This window comes from Hydra viridissima, unplaced genomic scaffold (genome assembly GCF_058129835.1).
Source record: "Hydra viridissima isolate aposymbiotic clone 2 unplaced genomic scaffold, HvirCarnegie_v1 scaffold_10, whole genome shotgun sequence".
In the NCBI taxonomy this organism is placed as follows: domain Eukaryota; kingdom Metazoa; phylum Cnidaria; class Hydrozoa; order Anthoathecata; family Hydridae; genus Hydra; species Hydra viridissima.
In genome coordinates this window covers 9,328,229-9,354,776 of record NW_028324309.1, presented here as the reverse complement: position 1 = coordinate 9,354,776, position 26,548 = coordinate 9,328,229, and the positions used below count along the sequence as shown (strand labels likewise).

At 26.8% G+C, this 26,548-nt stretch overlaps 2 protein-coding genes and 1 pseudogene across 4 annotated transcripts; 1 reads left to right on the top strand and 2 right to left on the bottom strand.

Annotated features, from left to right (window-relative positions):
- Nucleotides 1–2,421: 2,421 nt before the first annotated feature.
- On the bottom strand, nt 2,422–7,368 carry LOC145181071 (choline/ethanolamine kinase-like). The gene is made up of 10 exons (XM_090099482.1): nt 7,070–7,368; nt 6,101–6,320; nt 5,702–5,835; nt 5,398–5,505; nt 5,105–5,163; nt 4,895–4,976; nt 4,544–4,652; nt 3,992–4,128; nt 3,157–3,238; nt 2,422–3,043 (listed from the first exon to the last, which is right to left on the bottom strand). The coding sequence occupies exons 1-10, from the start codon at nt 7,282–7,284 to the stop codon at nt 2,984–2,986; spliced, it is 1,206 nt and encodes a 401-aa protein (XP_089955608.1). The 5' UTR covers nt 7,285–7,368; the 3' UTR covers nt 2,422–2,983.
- A 134-nt stretch (nt 7,369–7,502) lies between these two features.
- LOC145181347 (coiled-coil domain-containing protein 171-like) lies at nt 7,503–25,879 on the bottom strand. 3 transcript variants are annotated; one of them, XM_090099479.1, is made up of 27 exons: nt 25,573–25,879; nt 25,367–25,403; nt 25,139–25,224; nt 21,898–22,072; nt 21,276–21,477; nt 21,153–21,193; nt 20,913–21,007; nt 20,276–20,368; nt 20,009–20,103; nt 19,544–19,790; nt 18,751–18,868; nt 18,334–18,419; nt 18,161–18,250; nt 16,174–16,314; nt 13,835–13,873; nt 13,531–13,683; nt 13,298–13,402; nt 12,709–12,837; nt 11,620–12,142; nt 11,175–11,329; nt 10,230–10,424; nt 9,581–9,732; nt 9,050–9,256; nt 8,613–8,787; nt 8,122–8,331; nt 7,859–7,905; nt 7,503–7,696 (listed from the first exon to the last, which is right to left on the bottom strand). In XM_090099479.1, the coding sequence occupies exons 1-27, from the start codon at nt 25,615–25,617 to the stop codon at nt 7,675–7,677; spliced, it is 3,663 nt and encodes a 1,220-aa protein (XP_089955605.1). In that variant the 5' UTR covers nt 25,618–25,879; the 3' UTR covers nt 7,503–7,674. The 3 variants fall into 3 exon arrangements, with proteins under 3 accessions (XP_089955605.1, XP_089955607.1, XP_089955606.1); XM_090099481.1 differs by having other exon boundaries at nt 19,544–19,854; nt 25,573–25,813; XM_090099480.1 differs by lacking the exon at nt 13,835–13,873 and having other exon boundaries at nt 25,573–25,813.
- LOC149883040 (uncharacterized) lies at nt 22,631–24,606 on the top strand (annotated as a pseudogene).
- Nucleotides 25,880–26,548: the final 669 nt, after the last annotated feature.

Below are 26,548 nucleotides of genomic sequence, written 5' to 3'. Positions count from 1 at the left end.
AAACCTCTGAAGAAAGAAAAAAAGTATTTAGGATGGTTTCCTATTTTTTAAATACTTGTGAGTGTTAAAATTAGGTTGCGTTCATAATTTTTTAAGAAAATGGGAATCTAGTTCCTTTTTATTATACGTGTAAGCAAAATGGAATGAGAAAAAAAAAATCTTTAATATTTAATAGTACAGATCCGTATGAGTTAAACTTCCAGCAGTTTTTGCTTTAAGAAAAACAGCCTTTCACAGCGAATTACGCTGAGTTTATAAATAATGCTTTGAATAATCAACTTATTTAAGATGTTTATTTTGCACATAATTTTACGTCTTCAAATCTTTTAAAATTTGAAAGTTTCTTATATCGAATAAGTTTGCAATACATATCACAAATTGAATGCGAATCAGTTGTATTTTAAGCAATCTCCAGATTCCGGTCGTTATAGTCTTTATAGCAAAAGGGGGACAAAGTTTTCAATATAAAAAAATAACGTGTATTTTACTGCCCTTCCGTAAAAAAAAAAAAAAGATTCTTATTTAAATATATATTGTTAAACATGACAGATGTCAATAAAGAATTTTAAACATTACGACGGCATTTTCTGTCTTATTTTTTTTAAAAAAGGTAGTTTCCTATAGAGAATTTTCCTTATATGGATAGGAGACCATGCAACTTTTACATGTAGAGCTAAATCTCTTACATATTCGTTGACATCTTAGGGTTTTAAGTTCCGGTTTTAGTATTTGCCATGATTAAATATGATCAACAAACTTTTAAAATGCAGTTTAAAATTTTTCTCAAATTTAATATTTTAGACCAACTAGTATGGCGCATTTCCTAATATCAAGCAACTAATTTGAAACAAATATCTGAACCTTTTTATAATAAAGTTTTCTTGACTTAAAAAACTTTTTTATAAAAAGATTCAGATTTCTGAACTGGAAGTCTTTTTTTTGACTTAATGATCCAAATTCGATGCTAAAATTCCTGATAATAAAACTGAGGTATTTAATGTCCATATAAAATCTTTATTTTTTTAAATAAAAAGTCATGAGAAAAGCATCAGTGAAACCAATTGTTCTACAAAATTTTGTGCTTAAGATTTTTTAACTTATCCAACTTTTTGTTACGCTGAATACGAAAACGACATCAGAAGCAAAACTTGTTACAATTATGTAACAGAGCACGTTTCAGTCTGCTGTCAATAAACAGTTTCCGCTGTTCGGTTTAAAACTGAGTAACTTTTAGTTTATGTAGGAGCTACGCAAATCAGTGCATTACATCAAGTTTTCCTCTTTAGAATAAAACAATGACATTTTGATGTCTGCTTCGGTAGAATGTGATGCGAGCACAATCACAGTGGAGCTTTGTGTCCTTTAGTATGGATGAAAATGGTTCAGCAAATTTTAATGAGCTAGAATATCACAAACTAGATCATTGTCATTAATGCCAGGGAGAATTTAAATTACAGGCAATGGAGTCGCAATGGGGTAGAGGACGACGTGTAAATTCAAGAGGGGATATAGAATAACAAAGATGAGAACGTAGTAGTGTTCACATTCGTAAACTCTATGCTAACTTGTCTGGTCGATCAAGAAGTAATTACCAGTTGCTTAAACCTTTCAGTAAATTAAATCGTGCTGCTACAAAGTCGTTTTGTATAACTGCATTAGATTGCCTAAACAGAATCGATTCTACATCTTTTTAGTTTCTGATAAGAATTTTCATCATTTGAGAAAAAGTAAAAGAACTATATATAAATATATTATAAATAAAGGCAAAGGAAAACACAGTTTAGATTGATTCCCTATATCCGAGTGCGCAACCCATTATTTCACCTTTTGATGTCATATTCTGTTAAGCAGCAAACCGTCATGCCAAAAGTTAGAGCGTGTAAGATAAGAGTCAATTGTTTACAAAACAGTAGCTAATGTAATGCGAAAAAGGCGAACATTTTTAAGTGTCGAAAAATTGGAACCAAATTATAATGACTTCGACTTTTCGACGACTGAGAAAAAATTCTTTACTTGCTAAAAGCAGAGGTTTTATTTTGGTTGATCGATGCCACAATTTGTTTTAGTTCCTTTTATTAATTCCGTTTCTTGTTTTAGGTTTTCCTCGTTATTCACAGGAAATTTTCTCTGACACGCTTTTAAATCCATTTTTTACGCAAACAAATAATTCGTATGTGGAAATCCGGCTTGTCGAGATGAAAATTATTCATATAAAGAGGATATCAAACAATTGTTGCTACTTAGGTGTTTCTTGCTTGAAGTCTAATACTGAAATCTTGCATACTGTCTTAACAAATCGTTCCTAATTATCATAAAGTGGTTTCTATGAGGATAGCTGATTTTTTTATCCTCATAAACATAATTTAATGAGTAACATAAGGGGATTTGTGCCAAACTATGTTAAAATTAATAAAAATTTAATTTTAATTCGAACTATTTTAACACTAATAAGCTACTCCATACTTTCTGCTTAAGAAGCAACAACAACAGCAGCAATAACAACAAATACAACAACAACAACAATAATAGTAACAATAATAGTAATAGTATTAGTAAAAAAGAATTTAGAATAGCACAAGGATATCAAAAAATATTTATAAATCCAAACCTCTGTAAAGTTACATTACGAAAACGAAAATGATGTCAATTATAATAATTTAATACAATAAAAAAAGCAAACATTTTCTTATCTTTAAAGATTGAAAAACTTTTTAATTAAAGACTTCAAAAAAAATTAGCATCAAAAGAAATTTATATTAAATGAAAACATGAAAATATTTCGCGAAGAATACAAAAAGATAAAACACTTTTGAAAGTGCATAAAATAATTTTTATAAAATATAAAATTTATATGTATTATAAAGAAAATTCTATAAACAAGAATTTCTTGATTCTGTTAAAAGAGTTCATAACTCGAGAGAGGAAAGAGAAACTGCCACATTTTTGTTTATATAAAATTCAAGAAACCTGGCGCGAGTGATGATTAGTAGCCTAATTCTTTTTTTTGCTTGATATAAGTTTCTAATCGAGCCTCAGCATATTCCTGTAAAAAAAAAAATTCAACCGAAGGTCTCAATGTGAAAAAGTAAATATGAGTAACTTAAAAAAAAAAATCCAGAAAGTCTAACTATTCATTATATGCTCATTTTAAGTTACCAAGTAACCAAACTTGATTTTTGATAGCCTTGCTTGAATAACGGACCACAACAACCAAAAGAAGTGAGAGGCAAGAGCAAACCTAAAAGGAAACATTTTTCAACAAGCATTAAATCTAAAAATTTGCAGAATCCACATCATAATTTCCTTTCCAGATACTACTACAACAACAACAAAAAAATACGATTTTTAACAAAAATGAAAACTAGTTCGTTCTAATAACCTAAAAATGAATTATACTTCATTCTAGAGCACCTATAACATTAGATTTTAGAATAAAGAAATAACTCCATAAAGTTAAAAGCGCTGTCATCCATTGCCACTTTGCACTTGAAATAAAACAAAGGACTGAGACAACAAAAAAATGTCTTGCTTATCCAACTCTTTAATGCAGAGCAATTAAAGTTTAGAAAATTTTCTAAATCCTTTTTAATTACTTAAAACTATAAACACACTCTTTTCTTTTGACTAATATTTTTAATTACTTAAAACTATAAACACACTCTTTTCTTTTGACTAATATTTTTAATTACTTAAAACTATAAACACACTCTTTTCTTTTGACTAATATTAACATTTAAATTTTTTTTTAATAATCTGCGTGAAACCTTGAATATGAAGTGACAATCATAATTAAGTAATCTGTTTCCACATGTAAAAAAATAATAACATGAAGTAAATCTGGAGTGAAAACACCTAAAACATCAATTGACTTGAATGAAACCAAACTTAGACGAAGTGAAATGATTTACGTTATAACTTTAATATATTACTTCTTTGTGTTCAGCAGTTTTTGAAATACTATTTAATATTAAAAAAAAAAAAAAAGGCATACCTGTTTCCTTCATATAATAATGCATCAACTGAACATGTAGTTAAATCATATTTATACTTCTGGTGGTCTGCTTCTTCTAGTTCAAGATGTTCTAATATTTCATTTGTTGTTTTAATATATTGTTCAGCAAATAATTCCTGAAAAAATTTTTTTTAAAACTTTTTTGATTCAAGTTTTTTTTAAAATGTCTATTTTCAAGTATCACTAGATTTAACGTTTATGCAATATTTCAATTAACACTTGTTGTACTCTTACTGTAACCTCATTTAACATAATGTACCTCACTGAAACTATTTCTTTTACTAGCTTTCCTGGAATCTTATCCTGTGATCAAGTAGAAATAACATTTTTTTATCCTGTGATCAAGTAGAAATAACAACTCATTATTCATTTGTTAGCTGTGTTAATGAATCTTTTTTAAAGTTTATTGATTTTTTTATTTTGTTATAATTTGATCTGAGCACCTGCATCTTTACTGACTTCAAGGACATTTAATCTTACTATTGAATACTATTCATCTAAAAATCTTTTTAACACTATAAAACAAAAAACCTGCTGAGATCTGTTAGGATAACCATCATTGAAAACTTTGAATCCATTCTCATGATGACTTTTATATTCATACATCCACTCACAAAAGTGATTTCCAAGGTCAAACCCTCTGAAAAAAATTGCAGCTTTTGTGAAGACACATTTGAAAAATATCCTCAACATTCATTAATAACCATTAAGGTAGTTTACTTGTTTTTTTTTTGTTTTTTTTTTATGTGTAGCACTTTTGTTAAAAGGTTTTCTTTATACAAAATTACAGCAACTTATGAAAAAATTTTACTTTAAAAACAATTTCTTTTTTTTTTTGAAAAAATTCAAAAAACATCTTTAAAAAAAAAGCTATAAACTAACCTATAGTTGAAGCTGCTATAGTCATAATCAACAATTTTGACATCAGTGTTGCTATCTCCAGTATTGATGTATAAAATATTGCCTAAAAAGAAGAAGCATGAAATAAGATGAATAAAGTAAATTTTTTTTGTTTTTTTAATTTTCTTGTGTTTTTTGAAAAGCAATGTAAGATTGATAAATAATAATAAAAAAAAAGATTTAAAAATAAACCTTCTTGTAAATCATTGTGACTGAATACAACAGGGGAGTTTAATTCTGTAAGCATTTTCCTGAAATTTTTAAAGAGTATTGCTTTCTTTACCTGTTTGGTTAATTTCTACACAGGAATCTTTTATTTACAACTCTAGAATTGATTTTTTTTGCTGAAACTAAATTTTTTAAAGCAGTAAAAAAGTCAGCATTTTATATGTGAAAAGCAAAAACAAAATATAATTAATGTAAAAGTAATAAAGATAACTTATGTAAAAAAAAAGCATAAATAATTGTTAAGTCTTTTAATCAACCTTAGCCATTTGTATTCTGCTTGAACATTTATTTTCTTTTGCATATCTTCAAACCTCTCTTGTGTTGCTTGTTCTTCAAACGATATTCCTGAACAAATTTCAATAAACCTTAAAGAAAAATGAAGGTATTTGCAATTAAAAAAAAATTTAAGAAAAAAAAAGAACAAATAAAAACAATAGAGTTTTAAATAAACTTCTCAATTATAAAAATCTACACAAAAGATAACTAGCACTCGGTTTAGTAATGTTTGATTAGGATAAAGGTATTACCTATTTTCAAATTTCACTAAAAAACAAAAAATACTTCTCAATATTCTCCCACAAAAAAGTAGGTTCTTTGCTTAAAGGTAAATTTATAGAATGAAATTCAGCAAGCCTCTTTGCAATTAATGTGGAGATCACAGGATCTGCCAGCTCTTTTGTAAACAAATCACGAAACTGTAGGAAAATTTTTTCTTTACTACATACAAAAGCAGCATTAAAAAATTATTTAATAAGTTAAATAAACTATCGCAAAACTTATAGCAAGCAATTAAAAGTAATAATTAGCTGTTACAAAAAGGAAAAATAAATGAGTTGAATAGTAATGAATATTGAGAAAACATGGCTGTGTCTATAAACAATAAACTATTATAAGACAATTAGAACAGATATTTGCAAAATAATGCATTTGGACAAAAGAGAAATCTTTAAAAAAACATACTGGTATAAACTCTTCTATTCTTCCAGAATTAAACACACCATATGTCTTAGGACCTATACCACGCTCGGAAAGCAAAGTAAAAACAACACCCTCATAGAATCTTTGTTTTTGGTCAACAATATCTCCATATATCCTTAGAAGAACTTTCTTTGGTTCATGTGGTTGAAAAAGAACATCATCTGTCACCTCACACACATATAGATAATTGGTTAAACCACCACTGAAATTCAAAAATGTTTTAAAGTTTATAACAACTAGAATTATTAGAAGTATGTTAAAGATAAACAAGGTAACAATAGTAACAAAGGTAACAGTAGTACAATGATTTCTCAAACAACTTTTATAAACAGCAATTTCACTAGGTTTTTTGGTGCTGATTACAGAAAAACAGCTTATAAATGTCATCAGATTATTCTATTACCATTGTCTTTTATTTTCCTCTCTTTTGTATATTAAAGAAGTTTAAAAAACCGTGTTTAATAATTCAATTTTAGTAATTGTATATTTGATGCTATACCCAAAAAGTGTATTCACCATAGCCTTATTAATTAAGCTTAATAATATAACTAGTACTATCCAAAAAAATATAACTACATTTAAAATACAAACCTAGCTAAAATAAGTTAATTGGGGTATTTAAAACATATAAAATCTCAGAGTTAATACCAAATCTTAATGCAAAGTCTTTTGTAAATATACTTTAGCTAATAAAAACATAACATTGACTGTAATAAGATCTAAGCTGGTCACTTGTTTACTTCATTAAAACTTAAAAGTTTCATAAGATATTTTCTTAACATACATTTGTTTCAGTTAAGCTGTATAAGTTTCATATACTTTTTCAATCAATTTTAGTTAAATGTTAACATGAAGAAATAAATTCAAAATGAGGATAAAAGATCTGTGTTTAAAGGCCTAGAAACTTCTAAAACCTGAAATACTAAAAAAATTTATCATAAAACAAATTACTTGAGGATATTAACTGAAAATTTTTCTGGATTGCATTTTGCCCATGCTCCTGCTAAGCACCTTTTGCAATAACTGTAAGCAATTGAAATGATATCCTTGTCTTCACATTTAGTTAAGCGAATCAAGTCTCCTGCTCTCTCTAAACTTTTATCTTCAACATCTCCTTGTAATTCAGACAGACTAACTACAGACGAAGATCTTGAACGCATTGGCATCTCTGGCAAATAATGTTAATAACTTATGGATTTTTTCAAGAAAAATAGGGTATAATTCTATTGAAATGATATTACATTTCAAAAGTCAATAAAGTGTGAAAATAAATGGTGAAAATAAATGGTGAAAATAAAGAGTGAAAATTGCAACAAAATCAACTTCATTTAAAAAGTTTTTAAAGGAAAATTAAAAAAGAACCAGACAAAGAAAAACAAAGAAATCATCAAACAAATATTACTCATAAAACTTTCTAAAAACCATTAAATAATATGTTAAAAATATAAATATACAACATATAATGCTTTATGATAATATCTTTGAATCATATATTTACAAGTTTTCTTAGCAAAATCTATAAACAATAATACTTCCTTTATAAAAAAAAAAACCATTTAAAATTCCTCATGTTGAGCCCTGTAAAATAAAAAGATTATGCAGTGTAATGAAAATCAAACATAAGACTTATTGTTAAACTTTATACTAAAATTTAAAAAAAAAAAAAAAAAAAAAAAAACATGAGTTGGTAAACCAAAAATTTCTGCAGCAATACTTATGTTAAACTCATTTTTTGCTTACCTTAGTGGAATAAAAACTTTTTCCTCATACAATCGGATTAGATGCTCCTTTTTACCAAAAAAAAACTTTTTATTAATACAAAGCATTTTTTTATGTGCATTCACAACCAATTCACTTTAATGCATAACACCACATATATTTAATTTCATTTTGAACTCTTAACAAACTTTCCTTCACTCAGAACACAAATGTTGCAGTTTAATGCTTCCTTTTTAAAGCTGATTTTTTCTCATAAATTATCTAAGCATAAATATTTTACTCACTGATTCAAACTGTGAATCTTGACTGTATTTAAGATCAACTTGGCAGACATCAGACATCTGCTTTTTCAATAAAGCAACATGTTTTCTATGAGCAGTGATATCTTTTTCAAGCAAATTAATTTTTGATCGCATTGAATGTTTTTCAGAACGCAATCTTGATATTTCAAAAAAAGTATTTTTTTGAATTGACAGAATCATGTCTACAGTTTTCTAAAGAAATGTTGAACCATTGAACAAGTGATATGTTAAAAAAACAAGAAAATTGTCCATCTTAATAAGTAATATGTCCAACTCTTTATAATTTTAGATTTAAGCATGGTATTGTCAAAACATCATTTAAGGCACCTTCTTTGTGACTGAAGGAAAAGCTCCAAGTTTTAGTATGATAGAACATAAAACAGTATCTTGAGTGAGCATCCTGAGTATTTATATTGCTTAACTTATTAACAACAAATCAGCAAAATATCTCATTATAATTATTATACAACTACCTGAACAATTTGGAGTTCTGGAGTTTCATTCAAAGTTGTTAATACTTCTGGTGGTAATTTTAAAAGAGCTACCTCCATATCAATAGTGTAAGGTTTCTTTTTAAGAACTTGAATATTATTCTCATGAATTGTAGTGGCAACATTCTGTAGATAATAAACTAAAGAATCTCGTTCTCTGGAGAAGAGAAAAGAATAGAAATGATTACAACGTTTTAACGAATTGGGGAAAAAGACAAAGATGATCAAAAATAAAAATCCTTTCTTGTTTATTTTCAAAAGTTATTTTGTATACTTTTAAAATTTATTTTAAATTAAAAAAAAACTATGAAATTAATAAATAAAAAAAAAACTAATAAATTCTAACAATAAATATGCATGCAAATCATATAAAAAAAAAACATGCTCTGAATAAAAAATAAAAAAGTTCAAGTTAAAACCTGATAAGTTTTTCTACATCCAAACTTTTTAGCGACAGTGTTTGAGAAAGAGTTTTTTTCTCTAGGCTTATTCTGTTAATCACTTCAACCAATCCAGTAACTTTATCTTCAGCTTGTTTTGCTTTTAACTGGCAGGTGAGCAAATCCTCCATTACTTGAGTGACATGCATATCATTTTTAGAATAAAACTCTGAGTGTATATTGATTCTAAAAATAGCAGAAATTTAACTTTTCTTTATCTTTAATAGCTTCTTTGTATGTTCTTTTTTATCTGCAACTATCTTTATTTCTACAAAAAAAATTTGTCTGCTAGTTTCTTTAAATTTTAAAACAAAAAGTATTCAATAACTTTTAGTCATGTAAATAAAAAAAAAAAATTTTAAACATAGATCATTAACAAACATTAAGCTCAATTTAAAAAATGTTTCAATAGAAAAAAAAAAAAAAATCAAAAATGTAAACATTTACCAATCCTTTTAAAAATAGAATATTGACAAACCAATAAAAAGATAATTTACGAAAAAGTCTTACTTTTCTGTCATTTCTTTGATTTTTTTTGTTTGCTCCTGGAAAATAGTTTCAAGTTCTTCTTCCTTCTTCAATGCTTCACTAAGTTTTCTACAGACATTCTGAAACTTCTCTTCTTTTACTGTACTCTTTAGTTGAACTTCAAGTTCATGTATCTTATAAAATAAATTATTATAAACTTGATTACTAAATTATTGCTTTATATTATACATTTTGTGCTATAAATTTTTTATATAATCAGATTAAGTTCTTTAATTTACTTTTCAATATAGCCAATCCAACTTTACTATTTCCATGTGGAATTGTTTGTGCATAAAACATAATTATTTGATTGGATCAATAGCTTTCTCCCTTTAGTTGCAGCAGCATAAATTAAAACTAATTCCGTGTAGAAATTATTAAAATATACAAGATAACTTCAATGTATCTTTTTCTTAATGCACCCTCTTAGCAATGACTGCACTAAATTTAATGCGCCCTCTTAGCAATCACTGCACTAAAATTACCTTAGTTTAACTTCTTTGTTTCTTCCAAACATTTAAATGAAGAGTTTTTGTTCTTATTGTTGATTAACTGATTGTCTATTTAATCCATTTGAACTTCATTAAATATGTCAAAATACTAAAACAATATTTTTAATACATAATCCTACCTTATCTCTTAATTTCTTTTCTTGAGTCTGTAAAGCAGAATTGTGTTCTTTTTCCTTTAACAATGATTTTTCCATTTTATTATTAAAGTTTACAAAATGTTTTTTTTCTCTAAGTAAATTTTTTCGCTCTAACTCTGTCGTGTGTAGTCTTTGCGTAAATTGAAGAATCATACTGTTCAGTGACAAAACCGAATCCTGATGAAAAAGCAGATTTTAAATCAAGTTAACAACTTTTAATAATACTATTTTATCTATTTATAATAGGAATTTTGTCAAAGTATAATATAATAAAATGCAAACATATTTTGTTCAAATATATTAATTGAAAAAAATACTAAAGTAAACTTTAATTCTAGTATATATTTGACAAGGAAACATGTGCACTACACATCATTTGTCATTTAAAAAAAACTTCTTTTCTATTAGTTTTAACAATCGATATTCATGATCAGAGTTCAAAAAAATGAATTCCTATAAAATTGTTTAAAAAGCTGAAAATAATAAGGTAAAATACTAAAGTAGTTTGTACATTCAAAATTACTGCAATTAGGAGCTCTCATGAGCTGGAATGTTTGTAAATAAACTTTTTAAATTATCCATTATAACGAGGATGAAGTATTTTTAAAAGTAAAACTTTGATTTCAAAAAATCTTTTGATAAAACATAAAATATTACAGAGAATGTGCAGAGTACAGAGTTTAGTTATCTTGATAAGAATAAAAAAGACATTTTATTTAAGTAAACAACTAACAAATTACAAAATAAACTGTGTTTAAATGATTGACTTTAGATTGGTTGGTGATAAATTTATATTCCAAAAACTAAAGGTATGTAAAAAAATAAACAGCTGTAACATAAACCTTACATAAAACATTCATACTTAAATTATCATTGATACCCAACATGTCACCCATGAAAATGTAACAGAAAAGTAAAAGTGCTCACATTGCTATTTGTAAAGTTGTTTCGAGATTGAAGCAAACTCTTTAAACCATTACCAAGTAATTCTATTAATGATGATTTTTTCATATTCATTGGATATTGTTTTTGCACAATATCACAATATTCACAGAAGCATGAACCCACTATATCTACAAGATCTATGTAAAGAGAAAAAGTAGTATTCAATTAAAGATCATAGATCTTTTGAATTCATAAAGGAATTTATAAAGAATTCATAGAGGAATTCTTTTCTTTCTGAACATTTTCCTGAGTAATATTTTACTTTTGTGAAAAAAATTGACAACTCAATCCATAATTATTGAAATTTCACTTGTTTCTAGATAAACAAATGTAAAATAATAAGATAAAATCATAAGGATGATAAACCAATCATAAGAAGTCAATCAATCATAAGGATATGCTTACTCTTAGAAATAGTAAGAATTACCTGAAGAATTTAGATTCACTTCAATTTGTTGCATTTTTTTAAAAATAGGTAAAGCAGCAAGCTTAGCGGCATGTTCATACTGCCTACTGTTCAACCATGATAACATGTTATTTTCACTGCAATATATTTTTCCTTTGTAAGAATATTTCGTGGTTAATGTAGATTGCTTCCAGCATAAAAGTCTATTCACAACCATTACTGCTATAACAACTAATCTAAATCTAAATATGCCTGTAAATTGTTGCTCAATTTTACTATTAAAGCACATTTCAGCATTTAATGTTTCATTCAAAAATATGATTTTGTCTTTAAAATTCAATAAATATTTTATCATAGTTCCTTGGATGGCTTTCTCCATCAATAAATACTGATTATTTACAAAATATCCCCAAAAACCACCTGTAATAACTGTGAGAGCTATTCTAAGAAGTTCATTGTCTTCTACAAGATTCTTTTGATACTCTTTCATTTTATCAAAAGCTAATTTATGATTTTGAAGTGATTCTTGTAAAACAACTTGATGCTAAAAAAGATCAAATTTAAGTAGCTGGAAAAAACTTTAACCACTGCTTTTGATTTTGTTTCCCTGTGAATTATTTTCTTGTTAATTTGAAATAAGTAGATTAGAAGAACTAACCACAATAACAAAGGAAATAATCTGCAGGGAAACAAAATTACAAATAGTAGCCAAAACCATCGCAGTTAAAAGTAATTTTTTATACTGAGAAAAATTGGATTGGATTGTAAGTAATGCTTGGATTGTAACTAATGCATGCAACTTTGTCTTATCTCAATATCAACCACATATCAATGTAAAGTGTATAAAGAAATAGTTAAAAAATAATCAATGAATAATAATTAATAGCAAAATGATTCAAGATAACTTATTTTTTTCTGTACATATCACAAATTTTTAATTCAATTTTTAACCCCTTAAAATTTTAACTTTGCAGAACAAAAAGTATTAAGGGAAAAAAAATTTATTGATCATCAGAAAAAACCTCAAAATTTTAAAACTTTTATTTCAGTACTCAGAATAATCTTGCTCTCAAAGGATAATAAACAAGGGAAATGTTTAAAACAAAATACCTCAAGGTTCTTTTTTAAAGCAAGTTCACAAGCTTCTTGAACATCTTTTTTTTCTTCTATATTTTTTTTAATCAAAAAGTCTTTTTCCCTAAGCCAAGTTTCTTTTTCATTTAGCAATCCTTTTTTGGTCTTAGTGTAAACATAAAAAATAAAATAAAATAAAATAAAATTTGAGAATAAAAATCTTAAGTTTTTACATAAGATAAAAACAGAAAAAAGAGAAATAGTTTAACTATATGCAGCTTATTTGACTTTAAATAATATGTACTAGTTCACAACTTGGAACATTAATAAAATTGTAAAATAGCTTTACTTAACAGATAAATAAAAAAGTACATTTAGCATATCTTCTATCCTATAGCATTTTATTTTTTAACAGAAATTTAACTCCAAATGACGGAAAGACATTTATAAGCATCAATAGAAAAGTTTTTTTATATTTTGCTTTAAAAAAAATATCTAAGACCAATAAAAGCTATATTCATAGCTGTTTAAACTTGATAAATTACTTATCTAAGTTTAAAAAGATGGCAATCAAGTCAATAATATATCACAAGGACTTCAATATACAAAGTAAAATATTGCATACCATGGTAAGAACCTGTGTGTTAAGATTCTGCAATTGATTAAGTGCATGTTTCTGCTGCAAAAAAGTTTCATTTTTTGAAGTAAGCTCTTTTTCAAATTCTAAGACCTAAAATAATAATGAAAGTTTACAAATAACTGACAATTCAGCAAAAAATGATTCAAAATCTAAAGCAATCAGAAGGTTGACAAAAAAAAAAAAAAGCTCAAGATTATTAGAGACCAAATGGTACATACATTCTTTGAGAGATCTTTATAAAAAACTACTTTTTCTCTCAAATGATTTAGTAAAATATCTTTTGACCTTTGAATGCCAACAATACTAGGGTCTACTAATTCAAAATCATGACCAAATAAAATGCAGATCATTCGCAGAAAATCTACCATATCCTAAAAATATCATCTAGTTGTAAGCAAGTATCTTCAAATCAGTATCTTCAAACTAGTATCTTCAAATCAGTAAATAATTAGAAATTAAATAGTCATTAACAAAAAAAAGTAAAAAATAAAAAATAAAATAATTATCATTATTAACAATTACCTCTTTCTGTAAGTTATTTTCAATTTTTAAAGCACTTATCTGCAAGAAACAAATCATTATAATTGTATTTAAACTTAGTGAAATATGACATAATGAAAGTCTTAGAATTATTAATACAACTAAAATGGTGGATCTAAACTTAAAATTTAAAAACTATTTCTCTGAAATAACATAAGGTAAATCTGGAAGAGATTGCCACTTGTATATAAAGCACTGTAGCTTGACTTACACATAATTAAAGTAATAGTATTAACTTTGATGGCCATCATTTGATTAAAATTGTTCTTTATATTTTACATTATAGTGTTGGACAAGAACTTATTAGTACGATTCTTGAAGTTCTGCACAAAAGGAATTTTCAGCATGTTTTACAACAAGTGTATAAAACAAATATTGTGGTTTAGAGAAAAAAGTATAATACATAATAAAAATATAATGTGTTAGCCATCTGAAAAAGGAAAATGGACATATTTTATGACAGATAGCCATGTCTAAATGAAGAAGAGATTGCCTAACCTGTCATTCTGCCAAGTACATCATGTTTATTGCTGTCTTTGTGTTTTTTTTTATAAACAATAAAATATATGATAAAATATATCATTTAAACATGATACAATTATACAAAAATAAAAATGTGAACAAAGTTAAATAAAGTTTTGCTTTAATTAAATCTTTACTTGAGAACTTTACCAAAACTGCAGACTACTATTTATTTTATAGAACATATAATAGTTTTTATTAAAAAATTTTGTTATTTTTCAGGCAATCTTCAAAAGATTTAAATTTACAAACTAACTACTATAAAAGATATTGTTTTTAAAACAACAGCAGCAAAATAATTTCAATAATAATCAACAATAATATCAACTTTTTTCAAAGATAATACTTACATAGTTAGAATATATACCATAACTGTAAATTTCAATACGTTTTATTGCATAAATACTTTTTTTTATATACTATAATTAAATCATTTATTTTATTTTATTTTACTTTAGAAGCTAATATATGCAAGCACAAGAAGCTTATTGCAGCAATTGAGAATGCAAAAAACATTCTATTAATAATGCAGCAATTTTATATATTCTCTACAAAACACTTCAGTTTAAAATTTAAAAAAAAATGATAATTTTACACCTACTCACATGGGGACATCAATTTTTCGTTGAGAAAACAAAAAGTGAAATTCAGCACTCTTTAATTGTTAATTACTCAAAAACTATTAACAACTTTTTGTAATTTTTTTTGCAGAAGGAAGCTAATGTATTCTTGTCTGAATAAATTGGTGTTAAGTATCATTGTTATTATTATATTATTACTGTTACTGTTATCATTGTTATTGAGTTAAAATGAGTAATCAGATATTAAACCAAGATAAAGAATTGGAAATTTTTCTTCAAAATTCTTTGTTGTCACAAGTTGACATTTGATTTGATTATAAAATTTACTCCCAAGTTCCTTGTATGGCAAACAATCACAATACTTGTAGTTCAAAAAGTGCACCATGATTTTGAGCTCAGATTTGTATGTAGAAGAATATTTAAATAAATGCCTTTTGCCATTAATTAAAAAGCATGATATCCTAACAGGGTAATTCAATGTAGAAGTAGGACAGTCATTTCACCCAACCCTCAGATTCCCATTAAATTTTAACCTGTGGAACCTATCCATGAAACATGAAAAAATGCAAAATTTGAGCTCCCTACTCCAAATGGGTTAAAAGTTATGTTTTGAAATTTAGCCTAAAAGGCAATATTTTTTGTTCACATCCGCCATGATAGACTTTATAGCAACACCTTTTTTTTGAATAATTCAAATTCTAGTGGAAAAAAATATCTGAAAATCAGTACCTAACCATTTTTTAGGGTGCTGAATCCAAATATGTAGAGAAAATAACACAACAACATTTTTTGACAAATATTTTTTGATTTTAAAATGGCAAAAACAGAAACTTTCTACTTTTTGCCATGGGTTACACTTTCACTAATTTCTGGAGTTGCCCATCTCTCCACTAAAAGAAAAATTCCACTTGGTAAATCACATTATATTGAAAGTCTGTAAATCATGAGATAAATTTAGTTTTTCCTCAAGTACAGCAATCTCTTGCAAACTTACCCTACTCTCAATACTTATACGCAACATAGTTTCTTTTGAACTCTTTCATTTTAAGGTTTGAATTTTGTATTTAGTTTAAAACTTAAAAGTCTTTTATTCATCTGCTGTATTAAATTTGAAGAAGATTTATTTATTTTTATATCTTTATATTTATCACTTTAAATATCATGAACAGTCAAAAATTACTTTTATTTATAAAATATTTTAAAAAAAACAATTATAACCTTTTCATGTTTGTCTTTTAAATCTTCTTGAAGTAAATTCTCATTAGTTATCATTTGTTTAATCTTCTCCTCTAGTTCAGTACAAAAGACTTGGTTTCTTGCGATGTAGTTTTTAGAATTTATCAACTCTTTTTCAGTTTCCTTTAAATCCAAAGTTTATTATTAATACTATTCAGTTTTATTTTTTAATCATTATTTTATTTTTATTATTAATACTCCTCAGTTTTCAGTTTTATTGTATTTGGAAAATTCTATTTGCTTTTTAAGTACTTGCAATTGTTGGTCTTTAAAACATTTTCAAAATGTTTAGAACTGAAAACAAAACTGAGAGATATAAAATTTAAATACTACTTAAAAATTTTAAAAACTTCAAAAATTTTGCATGAAAATTTCTTTTATTTTTTATAACATAGAAAAGCTGCTCTTGATACTGACTTAATGGATAATAAAAATGAATAAAAGTATATTTTTAATTAAATAAAAAATTATTGTAATACAAGCTAATTACCTGTAAAGAATCATTAAAAGTATCTATTTGAGGTTGCAAGTCAACCATGTTGCATTCTTTAGAAAGATATTATCAACACAAAAATAATTGGCTTATTTCTCCAATATTTATTTAAATATGTAGTAGAAATTAAGTGATAGCATGCTTGTTTAATCAATTTAGTTAATCACCAATTATCTTATTATTAACTCTTTGATCTGGAATCATTTTAATTTAAATTTGATTTATTTATTTAAAAAAAAAAAAAATTAACAATAAAAAATATATACTGATAATAAATATTCCAAAAAAATTCTAAAACGAGATTCTGAGCAAATAGGCAGAAAACTGTTACCAGAATCAATCATATGGTCATTTAAACTATGTAGCAAAATTGAACTTTTTCTCTAACCTTGGGTTTAAAGTATGTTTTTCTGTTCCTAAATCTGAAATATATAGAAAATGACCACTAATCCAAAAAAAAAAAAAAATTGTTTTATAGTCAGTACAAGATATTTTGAAATTCACCTATTTTCTAGAATGTTCATGATTCACATGCAGTGCTGAGTAAATCTGATCAGGAGCTTTGGTCTTACCAAGCTTAATGCTGGGAAAGAGGACTACAGTACAAAATATTGTCTTAAAATATGATAACAATAACTAGAAGGTTGTCAGAGACTTCAAAACGGCGTTTTGAAGTCTCTGATGACCTTTTTATTTCTGATGGGTCTCCAAGACAGGTTTATGAGGTTCCATGTTTCTTTTATCTGTAGAATAGTTGGAATGTTAAAGTGTATTACCATAGAAAGGACTAGTTATAGTTGACTATATTCTCTGTAGGAATGAACAATATCAAAAGGGAATCGCTTATAGACCCTTCAAAGATATTGATACCACCACTAGACATTAGGCTAAGGCTCATGAAACAATTTTTTAGAGCATTAGGCAACAAATCATCAGCTTTCAAATACTTCCAAGATCTTGTTCTAAAACTTTCAAATAGAAATGTCAATGCTGGTCTTTGTCAGACCACAAATAAGGAAAATCATAGTGTGAGGAATTGGCCAAGTTTTTGTTATAAAGAGATTTAATTTTTTTTTTGGATAACTATTCAATTTACTAACTTTTATCAATAGCTAAAAAAAACAACCATGAATAATGAATAAAAAATTACACATTGATTTTAGTAATGATTACATATGTAAATTCTTAAAAAAATGTTAAAGAAGAATAAATGAATATATATATATATATATATATATATATATATATATATATATATATATATATATATATATGATTCATTCCTTTGGTGCAACTTTATGATCAACCATGTAATTCAACGCAGATGTAATATAATCTAATAAGATTAAATAGCTGCACAAGAAACATCTAAAATTTTATGAAGTTTTCAACAACTGAACAGAAAGAATAACAAATACTAAGTAAAACAAGTATATTTTATTATTATTTTATTAGTATAAGAGTATTTTTTTTTACCTCTATAAGCATATTTTTATCACACACTATTTCTTTTTGTGTTTTATTGTCAGCAGCCAGTTTTTTAAGTAAGGCATCATCATCCTTTATCTGTTTAAATAATAAAAAACAATAATAACAACTCAGCAACTTGCAGACTGAAACTTTAAAAATATTTGTATAAATATTTTTACTTTTCCTTCTAATTTTGCCATGTTAACTTGGTAGTCATTGAACACTTGTTTGATACAAGCAACCAAATCATTTAAATCAAAAATCTCTAAAAAAAAATATTAAAAGATGATAACATTTTTTGTCTGTGATTACCAAACTTTTTATCTGCAATGACAAAATTTTTTGTTTATGATGACAATAAACTTTTAAGATGCCTACAATAATCTACAATAATCTACAATATCAAAAACTTTTTTCTGTGATGACAATGATGTTTTAAAACTGTTTTGCTGAGGTAGTCACTACCATTACCAGATAGATACTGTTAAGGCTATTAATGACATATTTCAGCACAAATTTTGATATTTCAGGACAGTTATTAATCAGTGGCAGTTGACTGATAACACTAATAAAATAACAGTAAAATTCCCATTTACCTGAGAAATCACATAAATCAGAAATTTTGTATGAATACAAAACATTTTTGAGATCCTCTGCAATCAACTTGCATTTTTTTGTATAAATTTTCTCCATCTCTAGCAACTTTCTTTTACACTAAAAACAAACACATTTTTATTTATTATTTATATTTTTCAAAAATTATAATTGGAAATTTTTTGGTTTTTCATTTTGCCATATTTTATAAAACTAAGATGAGAAATTTATCAGAAAAATTTAAATTTCTGATAGACATTTCATTTCAGTTTCTCTTGCTACATTTATAAAATTTCATTATATTAAATTCTCTCTTTCTCACTTAATACTAAAAGCATATGTATTATTTTTTTCTATCTAAGTATATGTATTCTTTTACTTAATTGTCAACAGCAGTTCATGTGCTCAAGGTAACTTAAAAACTGCATTTAAGTACTAATCTTTCCCAAAGTAACACTTTTAGTTTGAATTACCCTAAGTGAATAACAACAACAAAAAAATTACTTCTACACTTCCAAAATTTTGACAACCAACTGGTCATAACTAATAGATTGTTTAATTTGATAATTTTTTTAGATTTTATAACTTTTTTTTTTTGCTTGAGATTTTCAATAACTATTTCATGGCTTATTTATGATAAAAAAACAACCAGCAATCAAACTTTGAAATAAAAGAATGTGTATGTAAGGAACAAAATTAAATTTTTGTAACCAAGGATAATTTTTTTGAAGTTCTTGTTAAAACAGGTTAGATTATAAAGTCGCAATCTAGAAATAGAAATTAAAATTTGTTTACCTCTGTTAGTTCTTTTTGAACTTCATTTAGATTTTTTTTGTATATAGACACATCCACATTGGCATCTGCAACATCTTTTGTCTTACTTGCTAATTCTTCCATGATTTTTTTGTTGTCTGATATATATTGTTCTTTTAACTTGCTCAATGAATCTTGAATAAGTTTATGATCGTCCAGAAGTTTGGAGTGAACAATTTTCAATTGATTGTGAATGTTTACTTCATTGGAATTGGTAGAAACCAATTCTCTTTTATAGAGCCAAACAATTACACAAAAAGAAGTAATGAATATATAATAGCTTCCAATGAAAACTAGGAAATTTAAAAAAATAAAAATAAAAATAAAAAAAAACTAAAAAAAATTAGAAGACAATCAAGCATTTAAATAAGCCACTTCCTTCAGTTTTATAAGAAAAAAGATAAATTTTATAGTCTTTCAATAAAAGTGTTCATTGAGAATACATACTTATATTTTTCTGTGAGATCATCTAAGTTTTTTACAGATTTTTTGTAATGTAATGACTCTGCTGATAAAAGGCTATTAAGCTCTTTTACAGTTAACTAATGAGCAAAAACAAAATGAATATAAAGAAAATGATCACAAAGAAAATGAACAAAAAGAAAATGAACACAAAAAATGCATTAAAACTAAATAAAGTGTAATTAAATTGTGAAATTTACATTAAATAATGCTTAAGCACATTTGAATTTCATAAAAAAAAAAAAACTGAACCTGTAAAGTTTCTGCTTCATTCTTTAATTTTAATTGAGTAGCATGTTCATGTTGTAACTCCTCTTCAAGATTCTTGATTTGTTTATTCAAATTCTAAAAATTAAAGAAACTAAAACAAATGGAATTTCTGCATTTTGCTACATTTACAACAATACATGCCAAAACATATTTTGTTGTAGACAATTTTAGGACTACTTTAGATAAATTTTAGAGTGCTGAATCTAAAAATGGTACTTGTTCTTCGTTGGTTAGTTTTAGTTTTCCTCCAATAAAATATATCTATTTAGCCTAAAAATCATGACTTAGAGCTGTAAAAGCAAATGAAATGATAAAATTTCCAAAATGAAGCAAATCTGTAAAAAGTTCCATAAAATAGTTGTTTTATCCCCCTCTCAATACTTTGAAATCTCATGATTTGCTAATGTGCTCAAAATAAACCATCACTTTCAAGCAACACAACAAGAGCTTATGAAAAAAAATGAAAAAGTTTTTCAGATTCAGTGCTCCAAAAGTTGTTGCATAATCATACGCTAATAAAATCTTTTTTAATTAGCTTTTTTTTTATACTTTTAAAAATTTATATTTTTATTTATTAAATTTCTATATATTTCTATCTGTTTTATAAAAGATAAAGTACTTGAAGAAGCTTTGATGTTTCTTGCTTTTCATCTTTTTCCATACTGTGTTCTTTCTCAAGCTTTTTTATGAATTCATTGTTACTAAGAAGTTGCTCTAAACAAAAATATTCCTAAATTTTTTTTGGTCTTAATTTACAAGTGCTGAATTAACAGAAAGAACTATTGAGGAAACAATATTTTTTATATTAATATCTTAGAATATTGAAAAAAAATTTTAAAAATACTGAAATATTAAATACTTTGTAACATCTTGCACTCTTTACGATGCTCTTTAATTTGTCTAAAGGAAAAAAAAGAAATCCTGTGAATTTTAACATTTTATTGTAATTTTAATTTTAATACAAACTTTTAGCAAAACTTACTTCTTAACAGCAATACATATGTTATCACCATTCATTTTCTGATCGTATAAAACTTCATTTTCTTTTTTCAGCTCTGAGATTATTGCATCTTTTATCTGTATTTGCTCTAAAAACACTTTGCCTTCTGTTTGGATTGAAATGGTGAAGTTATGAAGCTGTTTTTCTTTCTCTTGAATTATTTCATTATTTTTCATAACTTGCTCTAAAATTGAAATAATATTTAAATCAAAAATAGATTTAAAATGTAATCATACATTTCTTTGCTTTAATTGTTTAAAGAAACCAAATCTTTTGTACTAACTTTTTTCAGTATTTTTAGATCACATCATTTGAGAATATATTAGTTCTACCCTAGTTATGCTGACTAGGTTAGAATGCAAATTGCAGTGAACACATTTTTTAAAAGTTAATTTTACTAACCACCTAGGATGATACTTTAATTAGAAGCAACCTAAATTAGTAGAGGAGGGAATTCTTACTTACTAACCATCTAGGATGATGGACCTAAACTAGAAGGGTAGGGTTGGGAATTCTTACTTTGCCAGAAAAGCTTAACATATCAAGTTGTATATAGCTAAAATATTTATATAAAGGGTCAAAGTCAAAAACAGGGAACAAATACCTTTTAACTCTATGATAACAGCTTCTAGCTCTTCTTCTTTCTTTGCTGCAGAGCGCTTCAATTGACTAAATTTTTGGTTGCTAGATGCAAGTTCATACTCTAATTTTTGACGAAGAACTTCGTTTTTTTCGAATGAGGCATTCAACTTTGCAATACTTTCTTGCAAAATTCCAATCTGCAAATAAAATATAAAAGACATAAATCAACATGCAAAACATTAACAGTTCCAAGTTATCATTTTTGAAACTGTGAAACTTTTAACAATGCTCTTTGAGTTCAACAAATGCCAGAGTTAATCAATTTTAAGATTTGATTTTTATTATAATTAGTAAGTATAAATATTAAGTGCTTTTCATCATCATTTTAGGTTTTGGCATGTTTATATATTCTAACAAAAAAATTTAAACTCATTCCACACAGAAAAATTATAACTATGAATTAACTTCAAGTACTTTTTCTTACACTGATCTGCAAGCTTTAAAACTGATCCAGGCAAACTTATTCAAAAAGATGAGTTAAAGGGCATGGAAACCGGTAATGAGAAACCGGTTTTTACCGGTAATTTTTATTCCCAAATATTACCAGTTTTTTCTCAATCTATTACCGTGGTTTTAAAAATGATATTTTGTTAATTAAACAATTTGGTATTTTGCTTTCTATTTAATTTGGCAACTAAAAGACGCAACACAGTGAGAGAAAGCAGTTCTTTGATGAAAAAGCAATAAACACGAAGATGACCTTTGTTGCAGGAAACAATAATTCCGAGGTATGGAAGCACTTCTTACACAGCAAGGATCTGCAGCTGGCGAAGTGCAAAACTTGTAGCAAAGAAATCAAGTGCAAAGGTGGATCTACCAGTGGTATGAGATCTCATCTCAAATTAATGCATCATATCGAGGCCGATGCTATGAAACAAGTATCAGCCAAAGTTGAACAAAAAATTGGAAAAATTGATCACTTCTTCGTGACCCAAAAAGATTCCTTGGCAGTTGTCTTGTCCAAGTTAGTTGCCATTGATGGATTACCAATTCGAGTACTGGCAAAAAGTCAACATTTAAGAGCGGCATTTGGAGCTCAAGGATACCACTTGCCAAAAGATGCAAAATCGATCAAAGCAATTATTATGAAGCACTGTCTTGAGGGTAAAGACATTTATAAAAAGCAGTTTGAAGAAATGAAGAAAGACAAAATTTGTTTTAGCATTACTCTTGATGAATACACATCATCTCGTAACAGAAGGTTTATTAATATCAATGTTCATGTCAAGAATCGGCATTGAAATTTGGAAATGGTAAGAATTTTTGGCTCAATGCCAGCGGATAAAGCTGTGACCATTGTTATAGAAAAGCTAAAAGAATTTGGAACTTGTCTGGACTCTGATATTGTGGCAGCTACAACTGATGGAGCTGCTGTAATGAAAAAATTTGGAAAAGCTATTTTACCAACCCATCAATTGTGCTTGGCACATGGCATCCACTTAGCAGTCTGTGATGTTTTATACAAAAGAACTCCGGTCCAAGAAGTCATTCCTGATCTCGATGAAGAAGATTTTGCACTTGATGATATTTCCATCTCTGATGACAGCGATTATGAAGATGAAGAAGGTGTTGGATTACAGGTAAGTATTATATATAATTATTCAAAAGTATAAGGCATCTAAATAAGATTATTTTTATTAAAAAAATCATCTTAGTTACTGACACTTTCAGGTAGTAATTGAAGATGATCAACCCCCTGAAGTCCGTCAAGATCTGAGACACATTATTTCAAAAGTAAGATGTTGTGTACGCCTGTTTCGCAAGTCCCCTGTCAAAAACGATGATATTCTTCAAAAGCATGTTCTAGCTGAGTTTAAAAAAAAATTATCGCTTATACTTGACTCAAAAACTAGGTGGAATAGTTTGGTGGACATGATGTCTTGATTTGTTAAGCTAAAGAAGCCTATCAAGATGTCCTTGATCAAAATTTCTAGTGAAATAAGCTTCTCCGATGAAGAATTTAATACACTTGAAGAATTGATTGCAGCCCTAGAACTAGTAAAAGTGGGACAGAAACAGAAGCTTTATGTAGACGAGATGCAACATTGATTTCAAGTGATCAGATTCTGAAGTTTATTTGCCTTAAATTGAGCATGCAGAATTCAACTTTCAGCAAAGAGTTATTAGAAATGTTAGTCAAAAGAATAAAGGAAAGAAGAAATCCTGATATAATAAATCTATTGATTTATTTAAACGATTCAGAGGCCTTGGACAAGCAAGGGCAAAGTACAGACATCTTTGACACTCCACAAATGAAACGAAATGCCCTTGCAAATACTGCTGCCAAATTATTCTGTCGTCTGTTTGAGGAGAGCTACGAAGATGAAGATAAATCGGAAGAAGAATGTCAAGAAATACCCAATATTGATGAACTTTTGGAACAGTCTATTAAGGATGCTTTGGAACAGTCTATTAAGGATGCTTTGAAGTGTCCCTCTAGTTCAAAGAGGATGAGAGTGGGCACCAGTTCCAAATCACTGTTGAAGGAAATGGCCGTTTTTGAGGTGACAAAAACTCGCACAACAACTTAGAAATGCTGTATAATGCCTTGATGGGTATACAAGTAACTAGTGTTGAAGCTGAACGTTCTTACTCAGCCAGTGGTCTTTTTGTTACAAAACTCAGATCAAGCTTGAATGATAATACTCTTGATGCCTTATGCATTTTATGAGCTTATTTTTTGTTGAAAAAAGCTCAGCAATCAGCAGTAATTTCTGTATTGAATGCCTAACAACTGTGTTTAATGTTATATTAGTCAATCTATAGAATTTGAGTTTATTTAAACTTTTTAAGCTCTTTTTTTGTGATATTTAACTGTAATATCTGAAAGTGGATGTATTGTTTTGAGCTTAATATGAGACTAACTTTATGTGATATAAATCTGTGTTAATTATAAGTCGGTTTGCTGCATTTCAAGCCTTTTTTTATTTGTTTGAAAAAACTTTAAATTACCGGTTTTACCGGTAATAAAAATGTCAAAAACCGAGGTTTTACCGCTACCAGTAATTATGAAAAACGGTAATATTAATAATGATAATTAATTTGACCTTTAAAAAGATCACCACAAACCTTTTGATTTCATTTGGAGTGCACATAGTTAGATTTGGGTAAAATAAAGCAATTTTTATAGACTATTTCTTTTTTTCAACAATGTGTTAGCTGAGAAAATTTATCATTACAACTAATTTAAAGATCACATTAACCTCTTTATTATGAACTGCAGACTGTTCAGCTAAGTTGAATTCTAATTGGTTAACTTTATGCCGTAGTTCTGTAGCTTCTTTTTTATCTAAAAGACAACAAATCAAATATTCCCATTTTTTCTAAAACATAAAATCTTCATACTAGCATCAGTTTATCTCCAGTATGTAGAGCTGAATTTAATAATAAACTCCATCATAAAAGAAAACGACAAATCAACTCAGGCTTACATTGATTAGAAGATTTTTCAGAAGTAGAAAACATATCCTATACAAATCAAAATTGTAACATACAGTTATTTTGAGTAACAAAGAAATCAGTGTAATTGTTTTTTTTTTTTTTTTTTTTTTTTTTTACATTAATCCAAGGTATTGATCTAATAGATTGATAGGAAATCTATACATGAAAAACTTTATGATTAAACCTTATGAATTACCTTTTGCACACTACTTCCTTCTATGATGAATATATCTTCATTCATGACTTTTTTTACTTGTTTATAGGCTATCAAAAATAAGTTAACAAAACATTCACTGATATTTTAGTTTCTTATAAGAATTACTTGCCAGTTGAGTGACATAACTGGTACTAAAATCAATTTTTAATCTGTAGAAATGTGCACAATATATTATTTTGAATGATATATTTTCAGACATTATGAGTAATCTTATAGATCTAGAAAAAAATAATAATAATAGAAGTTAAAAGCAAAATCCAGACTGAAACAACTTTTATTATTTGTAATATGATTTAATCATTATAAAACCCTAATAAAATTAGGTTTTTAGTAGCTTATTCTAAATAATAGCAACCAATTCTTAAGTTAAACTTTTTTAGAAAATGCAACATGTAAATTGTTGTAAAATAAAAAAAACTGAGGCATCAAAAACATTTTTGGATTTTTCTTGTTGAAAAATAAATAAATGCATTGTATATACATACATACATACATACATACATACATACATACATACATACATACATACATACATACATACATACATACATACATACATACATATTCATATATACATATATATACATATATACACTAACAAGCAAAATCTGAGTTTGCCCCATACAATTAAATACATGAACATATAAGAAGACAATAGAGCTTTTATATAAATTTCTGAATAATTCTTTTTTTAATGAAATATTTTATCCAATAAAAAAAGTTATAATTTAGGGCTATTATATTAAAAAACTTGATACTTTCTTGTGACGTGGTGGATAAAAACAGCCAACTTCAAAATACTCTGCTTGGAGACCTTTAATACTGCTCATATATAAGACATGCCTACAATTTTTTTGTTCAGAAACGATTAAAAAACTTTAAAATATAAGGGTTTGATTTTCATTCCGAAATAAAGGTTTGTATTCCTTTACTTCTAGAATGAAAATCAAACTTT